The sequence below is a fragment of the Centrocercus urophasianus genome, unplaced genomic scaffold, assembly GCF_019232065.1.
Source record: "Centrocercus urophasianus isolate 14NV4802_14NV808 unplaced genomic scaffold, USGS_Curo_1.0 seq_33, whole genome shotgun sequence".
NCBI lineage: Eukaryota > Metazoa > Chordata > Aves > Galliformes > Phasianidae > Centrocercus > Centrocercus urophasianus.
In genome coordinates this window covers 2,570,306-2,592,550 of record NW_024884900.1, presented here as the reverse complement: position 1 = coordinate 2,592,550, position 22,245 = coordinate 2,570,306, and the positions used below count along the sequence as shown (strand labels likewise).

The 22,245-nt window shown below is 43.7% G+C and overlaps 1 protein-coding gene across 4 annotated transcripts in view; it reads left to right on the top strand.

Moving 5' to 3' along the window:
* Nucleotides 1–22,245, top strand: part of VMP1 (vacuole membrane protein 1) — a 57,504-nt gene that overhangs the window by 22,150 nt on the left and 13,109 nt on the right. For all 4 annotated transcript variants that reach the window (XM_042829975.1, XM_042829972.1, XM_042829974.1 and 1 more), the window contains exons 6-9: nt 481–648; nt 5,028–5,159; nt 16,425–16,505; nt 20,621–20,737. In XM_042829975.1, coding sequence (XP_042685909.1) covers nt 481–648; nt 5,028–5,159; nt 16,425–16,505; nt 20,621–20,737 — 498 coding nt within the window. The remainder of the gene's footprint in view (nt 1–480; nt 649–5,027; nt 5,160–16,424; nt 16,506–20,620; nt 20,738–22,245) is intronic.

The window sequence follows — 22,245 nt, the reverse complement described above, 5'->3', positions numbered from 1 at the left end:
AAAAAAAAATAATAATAAAAAAAAAAAAAAAAAAAAACTTAGAATTTAAATGCTTTCATCCTCTGAAAACAAGAGTAGGGAGAACACCTGCTCCAATAAAGCTGCTGGCTGTAAATGCCTTAATGAGACCATTTAAAAGTTTTGAAAATGTTCCTGTTTTAAGCAGTAAGGATTCTTTCTTTGCCCTGGCAGCAGTGCCGTGCTGTACGATGCCATGGCAGAAACTGAAAGACTCCTTAATGTTTGTATTTGATGACAAGGGAGAATTTTTTGAAAAAGTATTAATAGCTTAGGTGGCCCTTCAGATGGTCTTAGAAAAAGTCTGTGTGTTATTTAGCATATTTAACATCATCAGTGGCCTAAGAGAGAAAGTTTTAGCCTACGTTCTTTGCATCACAGACAAATGGGGTAAATGCAGGTTTTTTCTTTTGATCTTCATTACAACTCACATGAAATCCATTTGAAATTCTGTTTTTCCAGGGTCCACACATAGCATCAGTTACTCTTGCTGCCTATGAATGTAACTCAGTTAATTTTCCTGAGCCTCCGTACCCGGATCAGATCATCTGCCCTGACGAGGAGCTGGGCGGCGGATCCATCTCCCTGTGGGCGATCATCTCAAAAGTCAGGCTGGAGGCCTGCATGTGGGTAAGGCTTGCTTTAATCTACACACCTGATTTCTCTGTTCAGCAACGCTCAGCAATTGCTTACTGCAGCCAAATGACGATGGCTTAACGCTGCTGCATTTACATCTGTGGTACAAAGTGCTGCTTTCCTGATCAACCTGCTCTGCACTGGCCGTGTAGTACTGATCCCCTGTAGTATTAATCTTAAAGTTCTTGAAGGACTGACTTATGAACTGCAGTGTTACACTGCATGCAGTTAAGCATTAAGCTTCAAAAGAATTGGAATTTATGTCTTCAGGCAAGCTGCAGATCCTCTTATAAAAGGATTCAGGCCCTGGTGCTGCAGCTGAGGTGTTTATTCTGGGTTCCGTCAGTGAATCAGATTAAATACAGTGCTGTGTTACATGTTTTTGCATATTATTTCCTTTTCTCTGCCTGTTTCCATCAGGGCAAACTCTTCACTTCAAACAGGAAAAGCAGGTTGGCTTCTAAGTGAATCAGGAACTGCTGTCGTTGGAACTTCCTTTCTGTTTCTTTTATTCCCTCTGCAGTTTTTGTATAGTTTGCTTTTCGGATGACTTTGATCAGTCTGTTTCATTCTGGATAGGTGACTTTAAATCCCAGTTTACACAGATGGATCTGCTGAGAACTGTATGCCAATTCACTTTGTTTTTACTGCTGGATTCCTCTTCTGAGGGACCATTTAATTGTTAAATTAAATGTCAAATTCAAATGTGCAGAGAGGAAATCCTGAAAACAAATAGCATTTGCTGTCTGCCCCGTGGTACAAGAAGGCATCTTAAGGCAACTTTGGTCGCTACAGCTTTAGAACTGATCAGCAGCTCCACTGCCTACAGGAATGAGGCTGTGACATCATGGACTCAAGTCTTGTCAGACAAAGTAATGTACAGCTCACAGTGTTCATGTGGAGTAATTTACAAAATCCATTGTGATTTTAATAATGGAAAAAGTGAACTTGAAGCACTTTCGAGAAGCAAAGTGCATCTTAATTTTCAGTCTATCTAATGAGAGCACAGATTCCCCTGAATGCTTGATGTGTGGCTGGAGGTGCAAGTACTTATAAGACCATAAATATAAGCTTTTTTTTCTTTTTTTTATTTTGCTGCTGCTCTGCCTCTGCTTGAATTTGTTTAATGCAGACAAAAATGGCATTTATAACCATGTTTCTAGGTTGCAAAATACAAACGCAACTGAGGGTAAACACGCGTTGCTTAATCTTCAGCATCTAGAATAACTGAACAATGATGAGAATTAGCTCAGAAATGAATTAATAGCACTGCAAGCATTGAAAGCTTGCGTCCTTCCGAGCAGAACAAGCAGTACCTCCAGTCCTTTGTGAGAGCAGCATTTCTTGGTCCAGGCTGTGGAAAGGAGAAAGGCATTGGAGCAAACTGTCCCCCTCCCCTCCTTCCCTTCTCGCCTTGGAGTTCCCTGACCACCACCTTGCTGCTGACCTCTGTCTCCACTCGCTTTTCCCTCGGGAGCGTCCCCGTCTCTCAGTGGTGTCTAGTGTAATGTTATGCTTTCTTGGAATGTTTCATGAGTACATAAACATCGCTTGCTAATTTCCTGTAAGCCAGATCACGTTGGCGACTGCTGCTGCTTCTTCCAGTGTGTTTCTTTTGTCCTAATTCCAGTTCATGTTTTATGGAAACTGTTGAAGAAACTCTGGGTTCTGTCGTATCTAAACCAGATCCCACTGATATGGAAAGTAACAGCAGCCTCCAGAAGACAAAGCAAGATGAGCTTTTACAACTCAGAACCTTACTAAAAATTCTTGATTTGGATTCATTTTCAGCTTGGAAGTGAAATGGGAAATAGTCAGTGTAATTCCTCATTGGATTTCATTGACTGAACTCTTTTGGTTTGTTTTTTTTTTTTTTAGTGAAAGTGGGAACTTCTAATTGGATGTGAAATCTGAATGTATCAGTGGATAGATGCAAAAGCAAAGGAGTGACTGGATGTGTGCAGATGTGCTCCTTGCACAGCACGTGGAGCTCTGAGAGGAAGAGGTGCAGCAGCGCTGCCAGCCTCATTCCTTCAGCCTTGTAAAGTGAAACGCTGTCGAAAGGCTGCAGAGTGAGAGCTGCTGATCTCCCTGATTGTTTGGCAGGAGACAGGAGAGGGGTAGGAAGATAAGATTTCATGTAAAACGTTGAAAGCGGGGCGGTCCCAGCGGGGCGCTCGGCAGAGCTCTGCCTGTAAGGCGGCCCAGGCTGAGCATCCTGCAAGGCCTGAGTGCAGGGATTGCTCTGCAGCAGGGATTGGGTTCAGATCACAAAAACATCAGCATCTGTTCCAGCCAACCTAAACCAGGTACAGCTTTTTCCAGAGATTAAAATCGTTACTGCTCCCCTGCACGTCAGTGATTCTCATTTCTGCTGATAATGAGTGTTGCTGGAATTAAATACCACCGTATCTAAGGAATTATTAGGTGAAATGGAAATGATGGTTTTAAAAATCACTATAAAAATTGGCTCCACCAGTCCTGGCCTGCAGAAAGACTCCCCAAAACAATCTGCTAGGTGTATGCCAGTTTTCACAGCCTGCTATCCCACAGGGACGAGGAATTCAATAGTGCCCTACATTTTTAATGTGTTGCAGCTTTTTTTTTCTTTTTTTTTATACAAGAAAGGAGGGGAAAGAATAAAAATCTTTAATTGCTGGGGATTAGCAAAACAGGCAGCCTGTATGCTGACTGGGACAAAATCAGTTCTAACGACTCTTCTAGTGGAGTCATTTCCCCATTTCCTTTTCTGAATATACTGTGTAAAAGAATTTTGCTCAGCACCTATTTGCTTTTCCAATTTGCAGCCAGCAGAACATGCATTCAGTGTTACAGAGCTAATGTTACAGAAAGCAGTTAAATAGTTACTGGGTTTTATCCTTAATTGCTTGCTTTATTTTTTTCCTTAAACATTCTTAGGGAACCTATCTTGGGTAGCCCTGCAATCATATGATGTTGCTGCAACTCGGAGATGTTTTGTAATGGGCATGTGACTGATCCACTTTAATGAAAGTTCACGTCCAGTACACGCATGCAAACCTCTTCCTCAGCTAGCAGGACGAAGCCAAGGCGAATTGGCAGAGCCTGGAGGAGCAATGTGACTTTTTGCTCTTGCATCACCCTGAGAACATAACCTCAAGTGAATTTTTCTGAACCATCCTTGCTACTGTGTGCAGACTGATCTCCCCCCTGTGCCAGCAGCAGGCACATTAATGAAGTTCAGCTCGTTGCACCCGTTTGAGCTTTTCTGCTGTGGAAAACGAGGCGTGAACGTGTGATGATGTGCTTGAAATGAGACCTTAGCAGGTGGGGTAACTGCAGAGAATGGCGGGATGGAAAGCCACAACCTGTGGGTTTGGAGTACCCACAGCAGCTGGAATTCTCCCTCACATGCAGCTGCATATAGAGTGGGAACAAAGGAAATTGAAAGGCTTTTACATAGCTTCAAAGGGATAGAAAACCATTTGTTACTCACTCCCGACCCTAAGAAAGGAAAGCCATTTGCATGCAGCTCAGTTTTAGCACTTTTCCAGTGTGCTGCCCGACTATTGTGTGTTACCTGTCCTATATTTAAACTATTCTGAGTTTAATCCAAGTTCCTGTTTCATTAGCCTCTGTTTATCCATATGTTCAGTCTCGGTCGTCTCTCTTTTCTACTCTTTTTCTTTGGTTAAGCTAAAGTTGTATTTACCCACAAGACTAAAATGAGTCATTTGATGTCTTGAGAAAACAAATATAATTTTCCTGTGGTGAGAAAGGAACCTTGCTTTCATCTCTGGTTCTCTTGGCTTTCTTTATTCCATCTTAAGGAGAGAGAAATCTCCAGATCGAGCTTTGTTTCCTTGCTCATAGCTGTAGTAAAACTTGACCCTGTTTTCTAATAAACACTTGCACAAGGTCTCATGACTTTGTGAACCGTAAGTAAACTGCATGACGGCACAGGGGAGGAGCTCGCAGATCGCTCTGCAGGCTGTGCAGGAGCTGTCACATGCTGGCTAGTGTGCCTGGCTCCATGCAGGAGGCGAGATGGCCGGGCTGGGCCAGAAAGTGGGATGGGGATGGGCTGCAGCACCCCAGAGCAGCACACTGCTGGCCCCAGGGCAGGCAGAGCTCACGGCAGTGACCTTGCAGTGTGGCTCTGCATTGAGAAAAGCTGCATTTCCCTAATATGGAAAAATGGGATCTCAAAGCTAGTGGCTTTTATTTAATGTCAGGAAAAAGCGGTCCTGGTGGATGAAAGCAAGCTCCTCAAAGCACAGCTCTGCAGTTATAACGTGGCACACATCTCTGGCTTCTAACCTTTTGAATTGTCTGTGCATATTGCGTTTCCCATTTGAGAGCAGAGAAATAAATCTGGATTATTCTCTTCCCAGGGTGCTGGCACAGCCATCGGAGAGTTGCCTCCGTATTTCATGGCAAGGGCAGCCCGGCTCTCTGGTGCTGAACCTGATGATGAAGAGTACCAGGAATTTGAGGAGATGCTGGAACATGCAGAGACTGCACAAGTAAGAACAGTGCAAAAGAAAGAATTAATAAAACACAGCTTTACTAGATGGGAGTAAATAACCATTGCAGTGAAATGGGAATAGGCCAAAGATCAGTTGGTGCAAGTACACGAGGGACTTCCCAGGGGTGGAGGGAGATTCTCCGTCAGGTAGAGATACCTCTGGGGTAGGAGATTGAGAATTGAGCTTGTTGAAGCACGTGTGGTAGTGCAGCCAAAGCGTTTGCTACGAATGCTGCATTTATTTACAGTTCCAAAGGCAGCACAGTATAGGTAGAGAGAAAGCAAACAGGTTGGTGACAGAGGAGAGGCTGTAACAACCATGATGATGGAAAAGCTGCGTTTAAAACCTCCCTGGGCCAGGTGACTGTCAGTCAGCTTATCCCTCTCCACATGACCTTGGCTGCTGACAGCCTCATCAGTCAGAGGAAACATATTTTTCCTGATGTGAAAAATGCAGTGAAACTGCCCTGAATCCCTTTATGTTGTTCATCTTGTGATTTGTTCTCTTGAAAGATTAAATACCATTTGTGTGATAACATAGTTTGCAACTGATGCTGTACGTCAGTCAGATGTTACAGTTCTGCATTCAGGACAGGAGTTTGCATCTTCTTCAGAAGCCATCCATAGCCATTAACTGTTCTGCTAGGGAACTTTCTTGATATAAATAAATACTTCTCTTTTCCCCTCCTCAATAATGGATGAAGCTTTTGGAAATACTGAGTGCAATCTAGTAATGATAACAGTGAGCCCTGTGTTTTATGAGAGCCTTCCCCTGCTAAAAAGTTCCATAGGGTTTTCCTGCTATTTCATTAGTAAATTCTTCTGTTTCTTTGAAGATGTAGTGGAAGGGGGCAAAAAGAAAAACAAAACTGCTTTGGTCTTTGTTGTGCTGTCAGTCTTTGCTTGGCAAAGTAATCCCCAGCTGTATAAAAAGCACGTCCCATTTAAAGAAACACCACCGACAGTCAAATGCATGACTTGAGAGCTGAGGTGCTATCTGTGCTTACTGAAACTCCCAGCAAATTACAGCACATAAAGCTCTGGGAGCAGCCAGAGCCGTTTGCAAAATGCACAGTGAGATTCTTGGGCAGAACGTTTTTGCTAGAGAGTGTTTTGTCAGGACAGGCCAAAGCGTGGCTGGCTGTATGGACTGCTCTGAGCAGATGGGTGGCACTGTGTCACTCATTAAGGAAAATGGTGCTGTTATTTAACAGTATTTTTGATTTTATTTTCTTGACAGTTGAGTTGGGATTGAAACATGTTTTGTGGATGGATAGCCAGAAAGAAAAAAATCTTTTTGAACTACACTTGTGGTTTGGTTTCTATAAAATTCTCTTAACATGAGGCTTTGACGGTCTGATTAAATTGTATTGCACTTATAAAACTGACAGTTGAGTTTTTTCCACTTAATAATATGACTTCCTTTTGGCTTTTGGCATCGATCGTGTTTTTGCTAGATGTCTGTGGGAGGCAGGCCTGCCTATTCCTATGACCTTGAGTAAATCCCAATCGTTAGCACAGCTTATCACTATTTGTTCTGTAATTGCAACTCCGTGACCAGTTATAAAGTCTATTTTTAAATTGCTCAGTAACAGTCTTTATTACCTACATCAGCTTGTGCCATTCTCCAGGTTTAGGTCTTATGGCCATGAAAGCAGGGAATGTGACAAGTGTGTCACTCCATGGAGGCAGCGCGGCTGTTTGACGTCAAGTGACAGAAGCCTTCTCTCAGCAGAAAGGTCTCGCTTCAGCCTGCCGTATTGAAGGGCGTGAAATCGGGTGCGTTGGATTTGGAAGAATTGCCTCCCCCTCTACTTCTGCTGAGTAGAGAATGCCTACGAGGCACAGCCAAACAGCTTGACGTTCTGCCTGCGTGTGTTTTGTTTAGAGCTGCTTGCTGCTGTTTCTCAAAAAACAATGGTAATTTTGAGAACCAGATGAGGATCTTCTATGGTGAGAATAGGCCATGAATTGAACATCCAGCCTGACTGATCTTTGAGGGGGGAATGTTCCTGCTAGTTTGGCATCTTAAAAAACAACCACCAAAAAAAAGGGAACTTAAAAATTTTACACTGTTAATTCTCTTTTAGTACTCCATTCAAAACTGCATGGAGTGAAATATTATTTACTTTACTTTGAAGAGTCTGTTGGGTGATGCTGTGTCAATTGTAAATCCAAGTGACCTTTCTCCTTGAGCTGGGTTTTGAGAAAACCCATTATCCTGCAGATGATGCGAGGCTGCCTCGTACTTTCCCCATTGCTGTACTTTGGAAAAGCCCCTCGTTTTAAAGCACACTCACTTCTCCTTTCCAAGCATCTGTGCGTGCTGCTGAGCCAGTCCTGTTTGCACACACTGAGCTCCAGAGCTTCTCCTGCCTTGTGGCTGCTCTTGTTCAAATGGAGTGGCTTTGTCCCAGAGAAGGAGTGTGGCTTACAGGCAGGGCTCTCGTTTCTCAGAGCTGCACACGATGCAGAGCCCAGCATGCTACAGGAGCAGAGCTTGCTCTGATTTGTTAGTGCTTAGGCACTGTTTTAGAATTATACATGTTTAAAATGGTGTCCAGTTGCTCTGAACTCTCTTCCAGTCAAACTCCAGGACAGTGGTGATTTTTAGCAGAGCTCCCTCGTGGCAGTGGGGATCTGCAGCACTGCGTTCAAACCAACCTCTCAATTAGGGGAAGTGAATCTGCTGCTCAGTGCTGGGGCAGCACATTGCTGATCATACAGTGCGAGCAGAGCTCTGTGCCTCGTGGCCAAGCACCCGAGTGCAGGGCTTTTCCTTTGCTCGTGATTAATGGCTGCTGATTGTGAAGTGCTCTTGAGTTTTCTTGTGCTGAAGTGCCATAAGCTGGCAGAGGTTTCTGGTGGCACAGCTCAGTGCCAGCTGCCCTCGAGGTTCCTGCTGATGGATGCTGCGTGGGCCTTGCAGTGCCACAGCACTCTTTGCTAAGAGAAGTACCAAAATCTTTGCTATCTGTCTAATCCTTAATGACATCAAGTGCTTGGATTCATTAAGTAGCATATTTTAAAAAACTAATTATTTACACATTAGGCTTTGCTTCTCTGCAAGCCAAATTTCCACGTGAAAATGTTTTGGAGTTGCCTGTGTTACTGTCAGCCCCTGCTGCTCGCTGACTGCCCAGGCTGCATCCTGCCTCTGCAAGGACACAAACTTGACAAAGGGTTAAATCTGCAGAAATGCCGGGGTGCAGCAGGACCCCTGGTAAATGACCAGTGCCATCTGCACACTGGCTGCCCGTTGCTGCTGGGACCTGTTTTTGCCTCCACTGAACCTTTACTGGTTGTGGTTTGTCTGGCCATCACATGACTTCTCTGAAAATTCCCCCTCCCCTCCATTTCCAGTAAACTGTTTGAACAGGAGTGACTCAGACTGAAACCAGCTTCCCTGTAACCACAGGGCTTGTTAAAGAATTTGTCAACGTGGACTCAAGAGGGTTTGTATTAAACTAAGCTGCAACTGCTTCGGTTTGCATTGCGTCAGGAGTTCCACCAAACAACTTCCTGCTCGGAGAGGCGGCTTCTTGTCTGCAAGGAGTTAAAGAGATGAACTTTGTGATAGTGGCAGTCGGACACATGTGAAACCCATCTCTGCAGCTCTGCTCAGAGGTCCTGTGCCTTGAGCTGGATTGCTTTTCCATGTCCTCATGCAGGTCTCCCAGTGCAGGAGCAGAACAAAGTACGCTCACCACACCCAGCCGTGGTGACTCGGAGCACCCAGCACTGTGTTCCGACACGACACCATGACTTCACTGAAATGGAATGATTGGGTTCAACTAATCGGCAAAATATTACTTAATTAGCGGTGTAAAGGTGGCCAAATTAAAAAATGGATCTCTCCCATGATTAAACTAACAATTAGTATCTGGTGAGTTCGGCTTGGGAAAGACTGCTGGGCTGCTGCTGGCTTAAGCAAAAGCTTTTGAGGGTATTCTTTACAAGAAGGAAGAAGTTAAAGCAGACCACAGAGAGCCTTCTATAAAGCAGTTATCATAAAAATGGAAGTGGTAAAGTCGTATACAATAACTGGAAAACATTGACTTCTCTTTTTTTTTTTTCCCCCCAGAAGTAACTTGTTGAAACCCAACATCAAATTCTGCTCACCATGTTTCTTGCTCGATCTTTCAATCTCCTCCTTTTCTCATCAGCTTCCTCTGTTAGGTCTGGGCAGCCCGATGGGTGCCACCAGGAGGCTTGTCTGCATGCAGATCAGTGTGTGCTTTTGTTAATGTGTGGACAGAGGTCTCTCCCCTCCTTATCTTAGCCCGTAATTGAATGTAAAGTCAAAATGAATCAAGCTTTGGAGCTTCGAGTGGGTCAGCGAAAGCTTTAAATAGGGGAACTGTTGGTAGAGAGACCTTCTTCAGGAAGGGGGGAGCAAAGAGTTAATCTCTGCAGGGGCAGACAATGGGAGCTGTGAGTAAGAAATGTGTGAGCAGCCTCCTTGCTGCATTTCTTTGGAGCTGGCAGTCTTGTGCCGGCATTGTGGCTGCATTGTTCTGTTCATTTGCACACCTGCTTACAGATAAGGAAAACCTAGCGTTAGCTTTGCTCATGGTAATCAAGAGATGACTTTTTCACATTCTTCTTTGAGCTTTTCTTTGTGATAGCTCTGTTAGCTAAAAGTCCAAGGCCTTCTGCCTTCTTTTGGTGTTCAGTGTGAAAGTACATGAATCAGTCAAAGCACTGAAGACATCAGGATTGCTTTGCAGTATTTTCACTTGGTGTTTGGCTGTTGGCTCACAGCAATTCTGTAGTGCCAAATAAGTCACACTGCAACAGAAAGTGACCTCTTAAGAAAGAATATACCAAGTTTATTGTAACTCCTGCATGCTGCTTGGTCTAGAGCACTTCTGTTTCACTCTTTCACAGTCATTTGGGCTTTTTCAGCTTTGTGAGCTTCTCAAAGAGAAGGAGCAGTTACTGCTTGATAAGTAGTGTGTGGCATGGGTGAGTTTCTCTGGAAAATTGGGATCTGGGGGAAAAAAAAGTAATAAAATTGTTTACAGATCTGCTTGGGAAGAAAGTTGGGCTGTTTTTCTCTCATGTCTTCACATAGGGCTCTTTGGAAATATTCAGATTAACGTAAGAATTTCTACTATTTCATTTGATGGATTAATAGATAGAGTTGTTTTTCACTTTGTGTGGACAGACAGGTTGTGTTGCAGCGCAGGAAGTCGCTTCTAAAATACTGTTGGCCCAGAAATATTTTGAAGAAGATAAGGAATAAATGAAAGGCTGAACAATTTGAATTGAAGAGCTCAGTATTCTGAGAAAGGCCAGTCAGAATTTGGGGTCACATAAGCTGCTTCAAATATTTGTTTTTCAGGGAACACCTTCAATAACTGATACAAATTAATTATGGTATCGTGGCCTTTTTTTTGTTTCCCCTGCTCCAGACACTGTTTAAATATCCGTGTTGTACAAGAGTCTGGTATGCAGACCACTTCTCTAAGCTGTCTGGGAACCTCTGCTCCTTCCCAGGGCAAACCAGCAGAGGTATGCTTAGCTTTGCACATCTGCTGCCTAGGTTGACTAGGAAGACTGGTGTGTGCAAAAGGATTTCTCAGCTGTGTATGAAATCGTTTACTTTTATTAAACAAGTGTTTTTTCTGTGCATGGGCTTCTTCCTTAAATTATTTCTAAGTTCCCTTTGGGGAAAGTGTGGCTTTTTTCACTTCTAGTGACTGTGGCTCTGTTTTGTAAGGGATTGGAAAGGTCAATCTGTGTGTCTGGTTATCACAGATTGCTTCCTTTCTTGATGACGATGGCTAAAATAAAGTAATAACTCACTTAATTCCAGCCCTCTCGAGCCCCTCCTTGCAATGCCCGGATCTTAAACCCAGCAAAAATAGGATTTTATGATATGTAAGGGATTTAAAAAAAAAAAAAAGAAAAAAAGTCAGCAATATCCTGGAATGCCGCAGCACACATCGTGCTCTGTAAGCAGATTGACAGTGCTGTGGCCACAGCAGCTAATTGCGATGGCAGCTCTGAGATAATGAGCACTCACTGTGCAGCTCAGTGGTATTTGAGGCAGCCGGCACGTTGGTGGAGGCAATGCCAGAGCACGCTTCCAACTGCAGAAGCAAAGGCTGCGGAGGTCAACGTCTGATGTGTGGGAACTGGAGTGCTGGGATGTCCTTCTGCTTCATTCTTCTCTCTGTAGGTGGCTGCTCGTATCTCGCTATGGAATCACAGAGAAATTAATCTTGAAAGGGACATCAGGCTGTCTGTAGCCCAGGCTTTTGCTCCAGGCTGGGTCAGCGATGAGGCCGGGTTCCTCAGGTGTTATCAGGTCTGCTCTTGAACCTCCAAGACAGGAGACTGCACAGCTGGCTGGGTCTGTTCCATGGCTGGCTGACGGACTGAAAAAATACCCACAAGTTCTTGATGCTAATAGTCTGCTTAATCCTGGTAAAGCCTGTGAAAGAGCCTCGTTTCGTTGCTGTTCATCCTATTTCATACGGGACTTCCTAAAATTGTGTTTTCATTTTCACCACAGATGTGTGTTTGTCTTTTAGCATCTCTGTATGTTTACACTGTTCCTTTTCCTGAATTTAATGTCACCAAAGACCCAAACCTCTTGTGAAATTTATTTCCTTCTCAAGCTTAGAATTTGAACCACTTCTCTTAATCTACAGTGGCTGTCCTATGCCTGTCACATGTCAACACCTTGTATCAAACGCAGGTGCTGCTTTGCTCTGCCACCTTCCCTTAGCTGCTTTCAGTGAGTCTTGAAAACCTGTAACTTTCTAACAGCCCAGTTTTCATTAGAGGGCCTTTCTTTCCAGACTTTCCTAGTGATAAGTAAGCTTAAACCTTACTTCTCCCCCCTCTTCTCTCCATGGAAATACTCCTTCTTCGTTTCCCCTTACTTGCATGAACCTGGGATTATTTTTGAGAAAGTTAGAACAGAAGTGTGGGGTCACATTCCTTCTGTGCACATGAAGATGCTGAGAGTCACCACAGCTGCAGGAGTGGGAGATCAGGATGCCATGCACCACTAGCAGAATGTTCCCCTTTGCAGCTTAGTACATCTGTCACCTTTGATGTCATGCAGGAAGGGTATGAAACAGCATTTCTGGTCCCTGAGTAAGGATCTATTTGCAGTGATAGGCAGTAGCTACTGACTGTATCTTCATCTTCTTCTCATCTTAATTCCAGATTGCTGTGCTGATCATTAAACATTGACTGAGCTGCTGCTTCTGTTGCATGGATGTTTGTTGTAACCTCTCAGCCCATAGGTAGCTGTCTGTCTTCTTTCAAGCTGCCCTTTTGCAGTTAATATGTTATTTCAATGAGTTAATAATTCTTCCCAGTTTTCTGAAATTCTAGAGTTGACTGCCTGACCACAAATGGTCATTCTCCCATAAGCTGTGTTTGATTCCATTGTGCTGTAATAGAAAGCTGAAGAGACAAAATATCGTGCAGCTCATTTTTAACATAACTCAGATTTTTACATAAAAAGGAGCGCTGTCTCTGTAGGCAGCTTTTAGATGCTAAGGAATTTATCATTTTCATAATCTGAGACAGTCGCTTCATACGGTGCCTTCAGTCTTGGGAGAAAAATGTTCTCCTCTGAAGTTTCTAGTTGTATTATTAAACTTTGTTTCTGGTAAGAAAATATGGTAAGCATAATATATTATGCTCAAATATTGGAGTGATTGTCTGATTCTTCCTCACATGGAAGCTGTGCTGTCCCACCCTTCCCCACCTTTATTGGCCTTCCTCTTCTTGCTTTATTGGTGCCCATAGCACAGCTGACAATGTATTTGTAAAGTGCTTATTGTGATAGCAGAAAGAAGTTGACAGAGCAAATGTTCTCGTAGGCTCAGGTCAGCCTCACATCATCTCTTTCAGAAGCTGACAGCCATCACTGCTGCCTGCGTGCCATGGGGTTCGTGGTTTGGGGAGGGTCACAGCTTTCCTGATGCTCCAAACAAGGGATTGTAACTTCGTGATGGAAGATGAACTGTTACACTGCGTGGTTATGAGAGGCCCATCTCATGGCTTTTCAAGGAAATATCTCGTGCTGAAGTCCCAGTGGCTTGTTTCTGTGAGGGCTGGGATCCAGTCCTCTTCAGAGCTCCTTCACCATCAGCTGGCTCATTGCTCTGGTCCATCAGCAATCTGTTTTTGGAGATTAAGAAAAGAAAAAAAGGCATTCCTAATTTGTGAACAATAAATTGTGACCTTTCTGTGTGCTGATACTGAGTCAACATGATAGAGGAAAAAGGGTCACAACTTCATGTGTGCTGGAGTTTGTTCACTAAATGCAGTGAAACATTCAGCGCTGAAATAACAGAGTTGTTTTATTTTGTGTTTTATTTTACAGTGAAGGGAGAAAGAGGAAATAGTGATTTAACTGATAAAATGGAAGCGAGGTAAAATAGAGAATGGGAGAAGCCTTGCAGTCAGGACAAGATTGCCCTTTTCCCTTTTCCTTTTCCCAGAAGCAGGGCTGTCTTAATGGGAGTGGATGCTCACAAAGGCAGATGTGAAGCAAGCTTGCCGAGGCCGCCGGCTGAGATGTGTGAATCAGAATTCCAGCTCTGACCTTTCGATGCCTCTGATTTCCATTCCAGTTGTTGAGATCTTATGATTAACCCAATGAAGTAATGTTTAATCATTTAACCTTCCTTCGCCTGTGTTGCAGCAGTCACAGGAAATCTATTTCCAAACCAAAATAACAAATCATCTTTGAGAGGGACGTAGAGAGCAAAAGTCCCGAATCGCGGTAGGGAGTGAATCACGTTGAGCTGAGAGTTGGGTCCGGTCCGTGTGCTCTCATTTTGGGGGATATGTTGTGCCTGTAAGTAGCTGATCTTTTATGGCTTTCTCTGATATTTCTTGTTTTTTTTTTTTTTAAGCAGTAAATAATGGAAATTGTTTGGCTTTTCTTTCGAATGCTTAGAAAAAAAATCTTAGTGAAGGGAATGTTCGCCGTGCAGGGTTTGGAACAGCAAAAAATCTGTTGTGAAATAGGTAAAAGTTGTGAAACTGGAGATCGTATGCTCTGAGAAATGAAACTTGGAAGGTTTTTTTTATTATTGCAGATGTCGCAGAGATTTGACTAATGAAATGTAAGGGAGCAAACGAGCAGAACTGAACCTGTTTACATTGAAGTAAATGTGGAGATTCAAAGATATACTTCTGTTGTGTACATTGCCATGTAAATTATTTCTCTCTGTGATGATGCCACACCATGGGAAATAGGGAAAAATGTCCCAAATTTATCTTTTTTGGCTTATTTAGAAAGTTTGGAACAGAAAGAAAAATTCCCCAGTGCAGTTTGAAGGACCATCGCTGTGCTTTCCGTGGGTCTCTGTGTAACAGATAAGGAATGTGGAAAGAAGAAATAGGACAGAACAGAACAAAAAACCCCACAAACTATTAAAAAAATACTAATCTAAGTTTTAAATTAAAAATAAAAACTCACAAATTAATGAGGTGACAAAAAATGGTCACAGCTTTTTTTTTCCTGAAGCAAATCTGTTGCCCTCATTGCAGCACTTTGGTTGCTGGTTTTAAAGCAGGTCCTGCTGTTAGCTGGAGGTGAGCAGAATGGATTTCAGGCTGTTAGCTGGAGGTGAGCAGAGGGGATTTTGGGCAGCCTGGCGTTTTGCAGCTGTGTAGAAATCCTGCGAGGAGAGCTGCTTGCTCTTCAGAAATGTGACCAACCTGCTGCCCTGTGCAGACATGAGGGTGATACAGTCAGCCTGTATGGAATTGTGGTGTATTGAGTAATTGCAGTATGTTGAATCAAATGACACTTACACCTTACTGCTTTATTAAACCAGCCGGACTGCAGGTGTTAATGTATGGATCCCCTGCTAAAGAGTTCATTCCTGCTTGTGAGCAGTAATACAGAAGTGCACTGGTAATGGATCAGCATGTTAAAAGGAAAACATTAGCTGCTTCCATTGAAATACATCCTGGATGTATCTGAACGATGGGATTGTTTTATTTTAAACATCCTTTATGATGAGATTTACAAAGCTGTGAGAAATTCTGGCTTGTCTTGTGAAAGAGTAAGTTGCGTTTTCATTGTGAGCATCATGAAATGGTGGAAAAAAATTAGGAACTGAAAAGGTCATGGTCACATTCAGCTCAGTTAGTTTGGGGCAGGCATCTTATGAAATCCCCGCAGAGGAGGCACTGCTTCTGTTCACCTTGGCAAAGAAGAAATGCTATCATTGGAAGGACAGCAATGCTTTTTCATTTTGAATAGCACTGCAAATGTATTGCTGCGTTAGCTGTGGGTGTAGGAACAGGAATACATGCTGCCTCCCCCACGTGTGGAGTTTATTGCCTTTACTTGTAGCTGCGATCACACCACAGTGCTGCATGCTTTGCAGTTCACATCTCAGGTGCTCCGTGGGGCTGAGTGCTGTGTGCTGCTCACTCCATCTGCACTCATCTCTCCTTTGGCTGCTTTGGGCTGTTGGATGTAAAACCACGACAAGGGAATTGTAGTTTGGGAAGGAGCTGCCCTCGATGTTGGAAGATTTTTGGACTTAGCTCACTGCTAAGCTATGGGATTTTGTTATAAGTAGCAGCGTTTGACAAAAAAATGTTTGTAAATCATTGTATTCCATTCTGCAGTGAGACGTTCACGAACCAGGATGTGTCATCCTGAGGTGTTGCTCCATGTTACAGATAGCAAATCTGTACCTTTGGGGCTCTTCTAAAAACCTTTCATATTCTGCTGAGGTAAAAAATGTCCCAAGATGTAGGAAGTGTCATTTCTTTGGCTTTTTCCTTTAAGTTGCTGTATTTAATTTATTGGATTTTATTATGAAATTGAATTCTAGTGTCAATAAGATTTCTCTTGAGAAGCTGTTAATGATTTTTACAGCTTTGAAGTGTTGATAAACTGCTGCTCGAAGAGGGTATAAAAGCACAGCAGATCATCTCAGGTCTTAACCTGGCGTGAGAAGTGATGTCTGTTGTTTGGTTCAGGATTCAAATAAGCAATAAGCATCAGAAATGTGTTTTCATAGTAATTGAACTCATCACTGCTTGCAGAATTTTGGAGAGCAATCTCTGGAAGGAGCACCAAAAACTCAAAATGTTGAGGATTTGACACTGACCATCCCATCTCTCTCTTCCCTCTAAGCACAGCATTTCAGTTTGGCGTTTTTTTTTTCCCAAAGCAAGGAGGATACTGCAATCACGTACATTTTGAGGTGCGTTCAGTTTAGGTTTGTCTCACTAATAACATTCTCCTGTTTGTTTGCAGGATTTTGCTTCCCGGGCTAAGCTGGCTGTCCAGAACCTGGTACAGAAAGTTGGGTTCTTCGGCATTTTGGCCTGCGCCTCCGTAAGTGCACTGCAGTGGCAGAGGGGTTGTGATCAATGGTTGCAGGCTGACTGTGGCACAGCGAGGTTAATGCTCTGAGCTGTGTTTTGTTTGAGTCCGTATGATCTTTGCGTCTTGTTTGCTATTTGTGTTCTCTGCGCTGCGCAGGGGAAATGGGATGGTTGTGGTGTGGCAAAGTACAATGGGATGGAGAAACTCCAGTCCTAGATTAGTACCAAACACAGTGACTTCTGCATGAATGCACAGCTGGCAGTAGTTACAGAATCACAGAATCACAGAATCACAGAATCACCCGGGTTGGAAGGGACCTCAAGGATCATGTAGTTCCAACCCCCCTGCCTAGCAGGGCCACCAAACACACACATTCAGATCAGGTTGCCCAGGACCCTGTCCAACCTGGCCTTAAACACATCCAAGGACGGGGCATCCACAACCTCCCTGGGCAGCCCGTTCCAGGGCCTAACCACTCTCCTTGTATAGAACTTCCCCCTAACATCCAACCTAAATCTTCCCTCCTTCAACTTCGATCCATTTCCCCTAGTCCTGCTGTTGTCAGCCCTTTTGAAGAGTTTACTCCCCTTGTGGGTGTAGGTTCCCTTCAGGTATTGATAGGCTGCAATGAGGTCACCCCGCAGCCTTCTCTTCTCCAGGCTGAACAAGCCCAACTCCCTCAGCCTGTCCTCATAGGGGAGGTGCTCCAGCCCCCTGATCATCTTAGTCGCCCTCCTCTGGACCCTTTCCAAAATCTCAATGTCTTTCTTGTACTGAGGGCTCCACACCTGGACACAGTACTCCAGATGGGGCCTCACAAGAGCCGAGTAGAGAGGGACGATCACCTCCCTGTCCCTGCTGACCACCCCTCTCCTGATGGAGCCCAGGATCCCATTTGCCTTTCGAGCTGCCAGAGCGCACTGCTGGCTCATGTTCAGTCTCTCGTCCATCAGGACCCCCAGGTCCTTCTCTGCCGAGCTGCTCTCAAGGACCACTCCTCCCAGCCTGTACGGGTGCCTGGGGTTCTTCCGGCCCAAATGCAAAACCTTGCACTTTGCCGTGTTGAACCTCATTAGGTTCACCCGAGCCCAGCCCAAGTTACCCTTCCTTCAGCTTTACCTTTGGGCTTCGTGACGCTAGTTCTCCTGGCAAAATAGTGCCCTTGGAATGGCAACGTTTCCTTTTTAATCCATCAGAAGAGTACTGTGCCACAGAGATCTCCTCAGTTCCTGGGTGGCTTTTTTAGTAGAACAGTTTATTCTGTAGTTTAGCATGCACAGGGAAAGCTGCTAAGAAGAGTTAGTTCACTCAGGGTGCAAGGAGCTTCTCGCAGCAGGCTTAGATGGAACTGAGCTAAGGTTCCCAAAATTGACTGAGTGTCAAATGCATGCTGCAGCTCCCTGCTCTGTTGGTGGGTATCTGGCAGATCAGATCATGTGCCCCAGCCCAGATTATTAGCTGGCAAGTTACAGCAAGAGCTATATTGTTACCTGTAGTTCCTTCTGGAATTGTTACCTGCAGTTTCTGCTGGAATTGCTGTACCTACACTTGCAGTTTCTGCTATTTCTTCAGATGCTTGTGTCGTGTGGCTTGACATTTTCAGATTCAAAGGTAGACATCAACTGAAAGTGACCTGTACAAACCCTGACGGGGATATCCATCCATAGCAGTTCTCATAAATCTGCTCAGGAGGTGTCAGTGGGTTATTAGGAGCCGGGAGGAGCAGAATGCAGCAGGCAGTTTCAGCCATGGCTATCTGAGTTGCTCATCCATTTCTTTAAGACAGACGTGGTATAAGCATTTCCACTGATGCTATTTTGGCGCTTGAAGTAGCTAATACTGTTCTTTTGAGTTACTGTCTGAGGTTTAAATCTCTCTGGAAGCTCGAAGAGAATGAGTGGGAATGATGTGCCTTACTCTCCAATCCCACATACAAACGCACAGAAATGTGATTACTGCAAAGAGGGGAATTGTTAGGTCCCCTATGATCCCATTCTTCTGGAATAACCACAGCCATTAGCCAGCTGCTCAGCTGATGAGGTATTAATTCCACATTTGTCTAGCATCTCTTAGTTTCCTAAATAGTAGAGATGACAATGTTAGCTATTTGTTCAAACGTAAGTAACCTGTGTTAGCTGGAAAGAATTAAGCTGATTACAGCAGCTGGCACACAACTTGTGTTTACTAATCTTTTGAACTGCCTTAATGTTTAGAGTGGAGATGTAGGTTACAAGCTGTTCCTTAAGCCTTTCTGTGAAGCTGCTCCTGCACTCTGACTCACTGCTCTCAGTCACCATCTTGTGAGCCATCCCCTCGTCTGTCTGTCTTGTGTAACGAGAGCAGCTTGTGGTCAGCAGGATGAGTTCCTGGGGGAGCTGGGCGAGGTGGAATGTGGACAAATAGGGAACGTGAGGAAGGGATTGCTAGATGGGAGAGGTGATGTGTAAGCTCTCCATAGTTCCTGCTTAGTGATGAACGTTTGCCTAACTTCTTCCCTACGTGGTGCACTCTTCCTCCGTGTGCCCCAAGCTCCAGCTTCCTTCTGCTTGTATGCAGGCTGCCCTGGGCTGGGGGAGGGATGGGAAATTGTGGATCTACCACAGTGCACTTGAGGACTTGTAAATGTTGGTTGCGGAATAAATGCAGAGCAGCAGCAAGCAGAGAGGTGATGTGTGGGAGGAGGCATTAAAAAAAGCATAGGGATTCCAAGCTGTAATGGCTTCTAAATGCTACATAAAAACACAATCAAATCGAGTTTAAAACTGCAAATGTATGCAGTGAAGTCAACTGAGTGTAACGTGCAGTGGCAATAGGAAAACCATATTATTGTCTTAGGCCTAATTGCTATGTAAAGGCAGCTCTGGGAAAGGAATGGAGCAAGGAAGAGATTCTTAGTGTGGTTGGTGGGAATTTGTGAGCGTGCCCTCCTGTCTCTGTGGGCGTTTTTGGCACTTCTCAGTACTGCACATGTGTGTTTAAAAAAAAAAAAAAGCAAATGGAGAGAGCCCCTCACTGGCCAGCTCACACAACCCAACATGCACAACCCAACATGCAACCCAACAGCTCAGTCATCTTTTTACTGTGACACGTTTAATGTGTTGGTGGTATCACAGGTACCCGTACTCAAAGCATGCTGCTCTCTCTATGCTGATAGCAACACAGTAATTAAAACACACTGTGAATTTATTGAGGTGGGGGAAACCCAAGGCAACCAGCCAAGGAAATAGCTGAGCCCTAGAGCAGGCTGTGGTGTGAGTAACTCATTTACCATCCTCCTGTGCCCGAGACAGATGTCAGAGGTGAAGAGGATTTGAGTTAAGTGAGGCATATTTAAAGATCGTTTCGGATTTCTTCCTATGCAGGTGGTGGTGTGGGTGCTCATAAATTTGAATTGCCTGTCTGTGACAGCGAAGTATAACCCCCAGAGCTTTGTCACAGATTTCAGATTACCATTCTCTACTTTTTATGATCTTAAATATCTACACTCTGTATTTGTTAGCACAGCAACAGCGCTACTGTGAATTAAGCATCCCCCTGTGTTACTCTGACCGAGTGTGAGAGGTTGCAGTTTGGATTCTTTTTGGTTTAAGTTCAGAAATATTGCACAGACGGTATCACCATACCAAATGTCAAGCCAAGGGCTTAACAATAAAAGAAAGATTCTAATTTTAAATTAAATGCATATGCTTAATAAAAATCTAATCAGTGCTTTTAAACTGGATGCATATGACTCTAAATGCTACTTTTTAATGCACTTTCTCAGATGGAAATCACTGGAGATGGTTTGACCGCTGGCTTCCAGGAGCGATGTGCTTGTCGGGGGGAATTTGATAAATCACCCAGAATGGCTTTGCTGTGGTTTCTGTGCATTTCACAGGGAATACTTTTTTTAGGCTTCTTTAAAATCAAGGGGTAAGGAGGGACCTTCAGGGTGGAATTGTCTGCGACATGTCTAGCTGAATCCCTCAGGCTTATGTTATGGGTTGTAACGCTTTATTTTTGTAAGTACTAAGACACAAGAGTTTTGGATCGAGTCGAATAAGGGGAAAAAGCTCATTTTTCCTGTTCCTGTTCTTTAAGTAAAACACTTCAATGCATGCCCTTTTCTCCTTTATACTTCATAGATTCCCAACCCTCTGTTTGACCTGGCTGGGATAACATGTGGACACTTTCTGGTTCCCTTCTGGACCTTCTTCGGGGCCACTCTGATTGGGAAAGCAGTAATTAAAATGCACATCCAGGCAAGTACATGCTACACCTCCCTCCAGCCTCTGGGCTGAAGACTTTTCTTACTCTTCTTTTTTTTTTTGACTGTTACACTGTGTTACTTCGTAATGAACTGTGGAGTCTCCTTTCCTGACCTGAAGTAATGGAAATTAATTTGGTGCAGAGGATTTACAATAAAGGATCTGCTAGGCTTCTTACACTCGAAACTGAGGCAACTGAATAATTTATAGCTACAAACTAATGAGCTCACTGCCCACACCGCTCAGGAAATTGGTGGTTAGCCAAGTTATTTACCTACGGTTTTTACCAGACTGAAAGGAGTTCGTACTCACAATGAACTTAACTTTGGTAAGAAATATTCATGTCACAGGGCAGTGGAGCTAGCCTTTACCAGTTAAGTGGCACTTTTAAATGCTCCCTTTTATCTGAGTACAGGGAAAACCCCACTGCTTTCATTCCCTGCCCCCTGCAGAAAGCACTCTGGGTGTATCTCTGAGAGTGTTGTCCATCGTTTCCAGGCATGGTTAGCAATTGTTGGTGTTCTCAGTCTTTTCTTTTGAAAGGGCCTGATTTCAGAGAGGGCCTTTTTGATTTTTTTTCTTGCGAATTCAGAATCTTACTGGATGTTCTGAATTTGACAATCAGAATCCCTTCTGAAAGCAATCTGCTTTCAGAAGTGTTGAGTCTTGCTTTTAAGATGCACCACCATTTTGTCCAATGAAAGATGAAGTATCGATTCTCCAATGATGGTTCACTTGTGGCAGCATCATGAACTACAGCACTCCATTTGTAATGATTAGAGCCTGAGATTTCAGCTTGGGCTTTTTTAAAGCATAGCCATAGGTCTGTGCCTGTAGCTTTGTTCCTTGGAAGACTTTGCTGTCACTTCTTTAAAATAACAGAAACTGTCAGTAGATGCCTCATCTAGCACCCATATGAGGCTGCTTAAAAATCTCTTCCTTTTGCCCTAAACAGAGGCTTTATTCGTCCACCCTCTCTTCCATCTTTTTGTAAATGGTTATTTTGCTTTGCACACTTTTTCAGCAGAAGATAACAAAAAGATGGGAGCATTCTTTCACTTACTGTGACAGAACTGCTTTTTCTCCATATTTATTTTTGTGTTCCCTGAATTCTTCTCCTTTTAAACACATGTGCTGTTAGAATTTGTTCTGGCAAATTGAAAACTGAAACAGCATTTGGAAAATACTTCTTTCATTTGCTTTAGTTAGGTAGGAGAATGTTTGCTGTGTAGTTCATGGTTCTCTACACAGATCAAATGTAGGGTTAAAAAAAATTCTGTCTCTTGCAGTGTTGGAAAATCATCCTATTTTGTAATAGTTTTGCTATTAGAATTCTCTGCGATGTTTGATTTCAGACATACTCTTGTGCAATAGCCCTGATTTTTGCAGCGATCTTGCTGCAATTTGGAATTTAGGAAATGTAATGGTCATAGAAAAGGTTTTTGATGAAACCTTTCTCTGGATGGGAAGGAAGTGAGCACGGTGGCCGTCCTGGAGCTGCC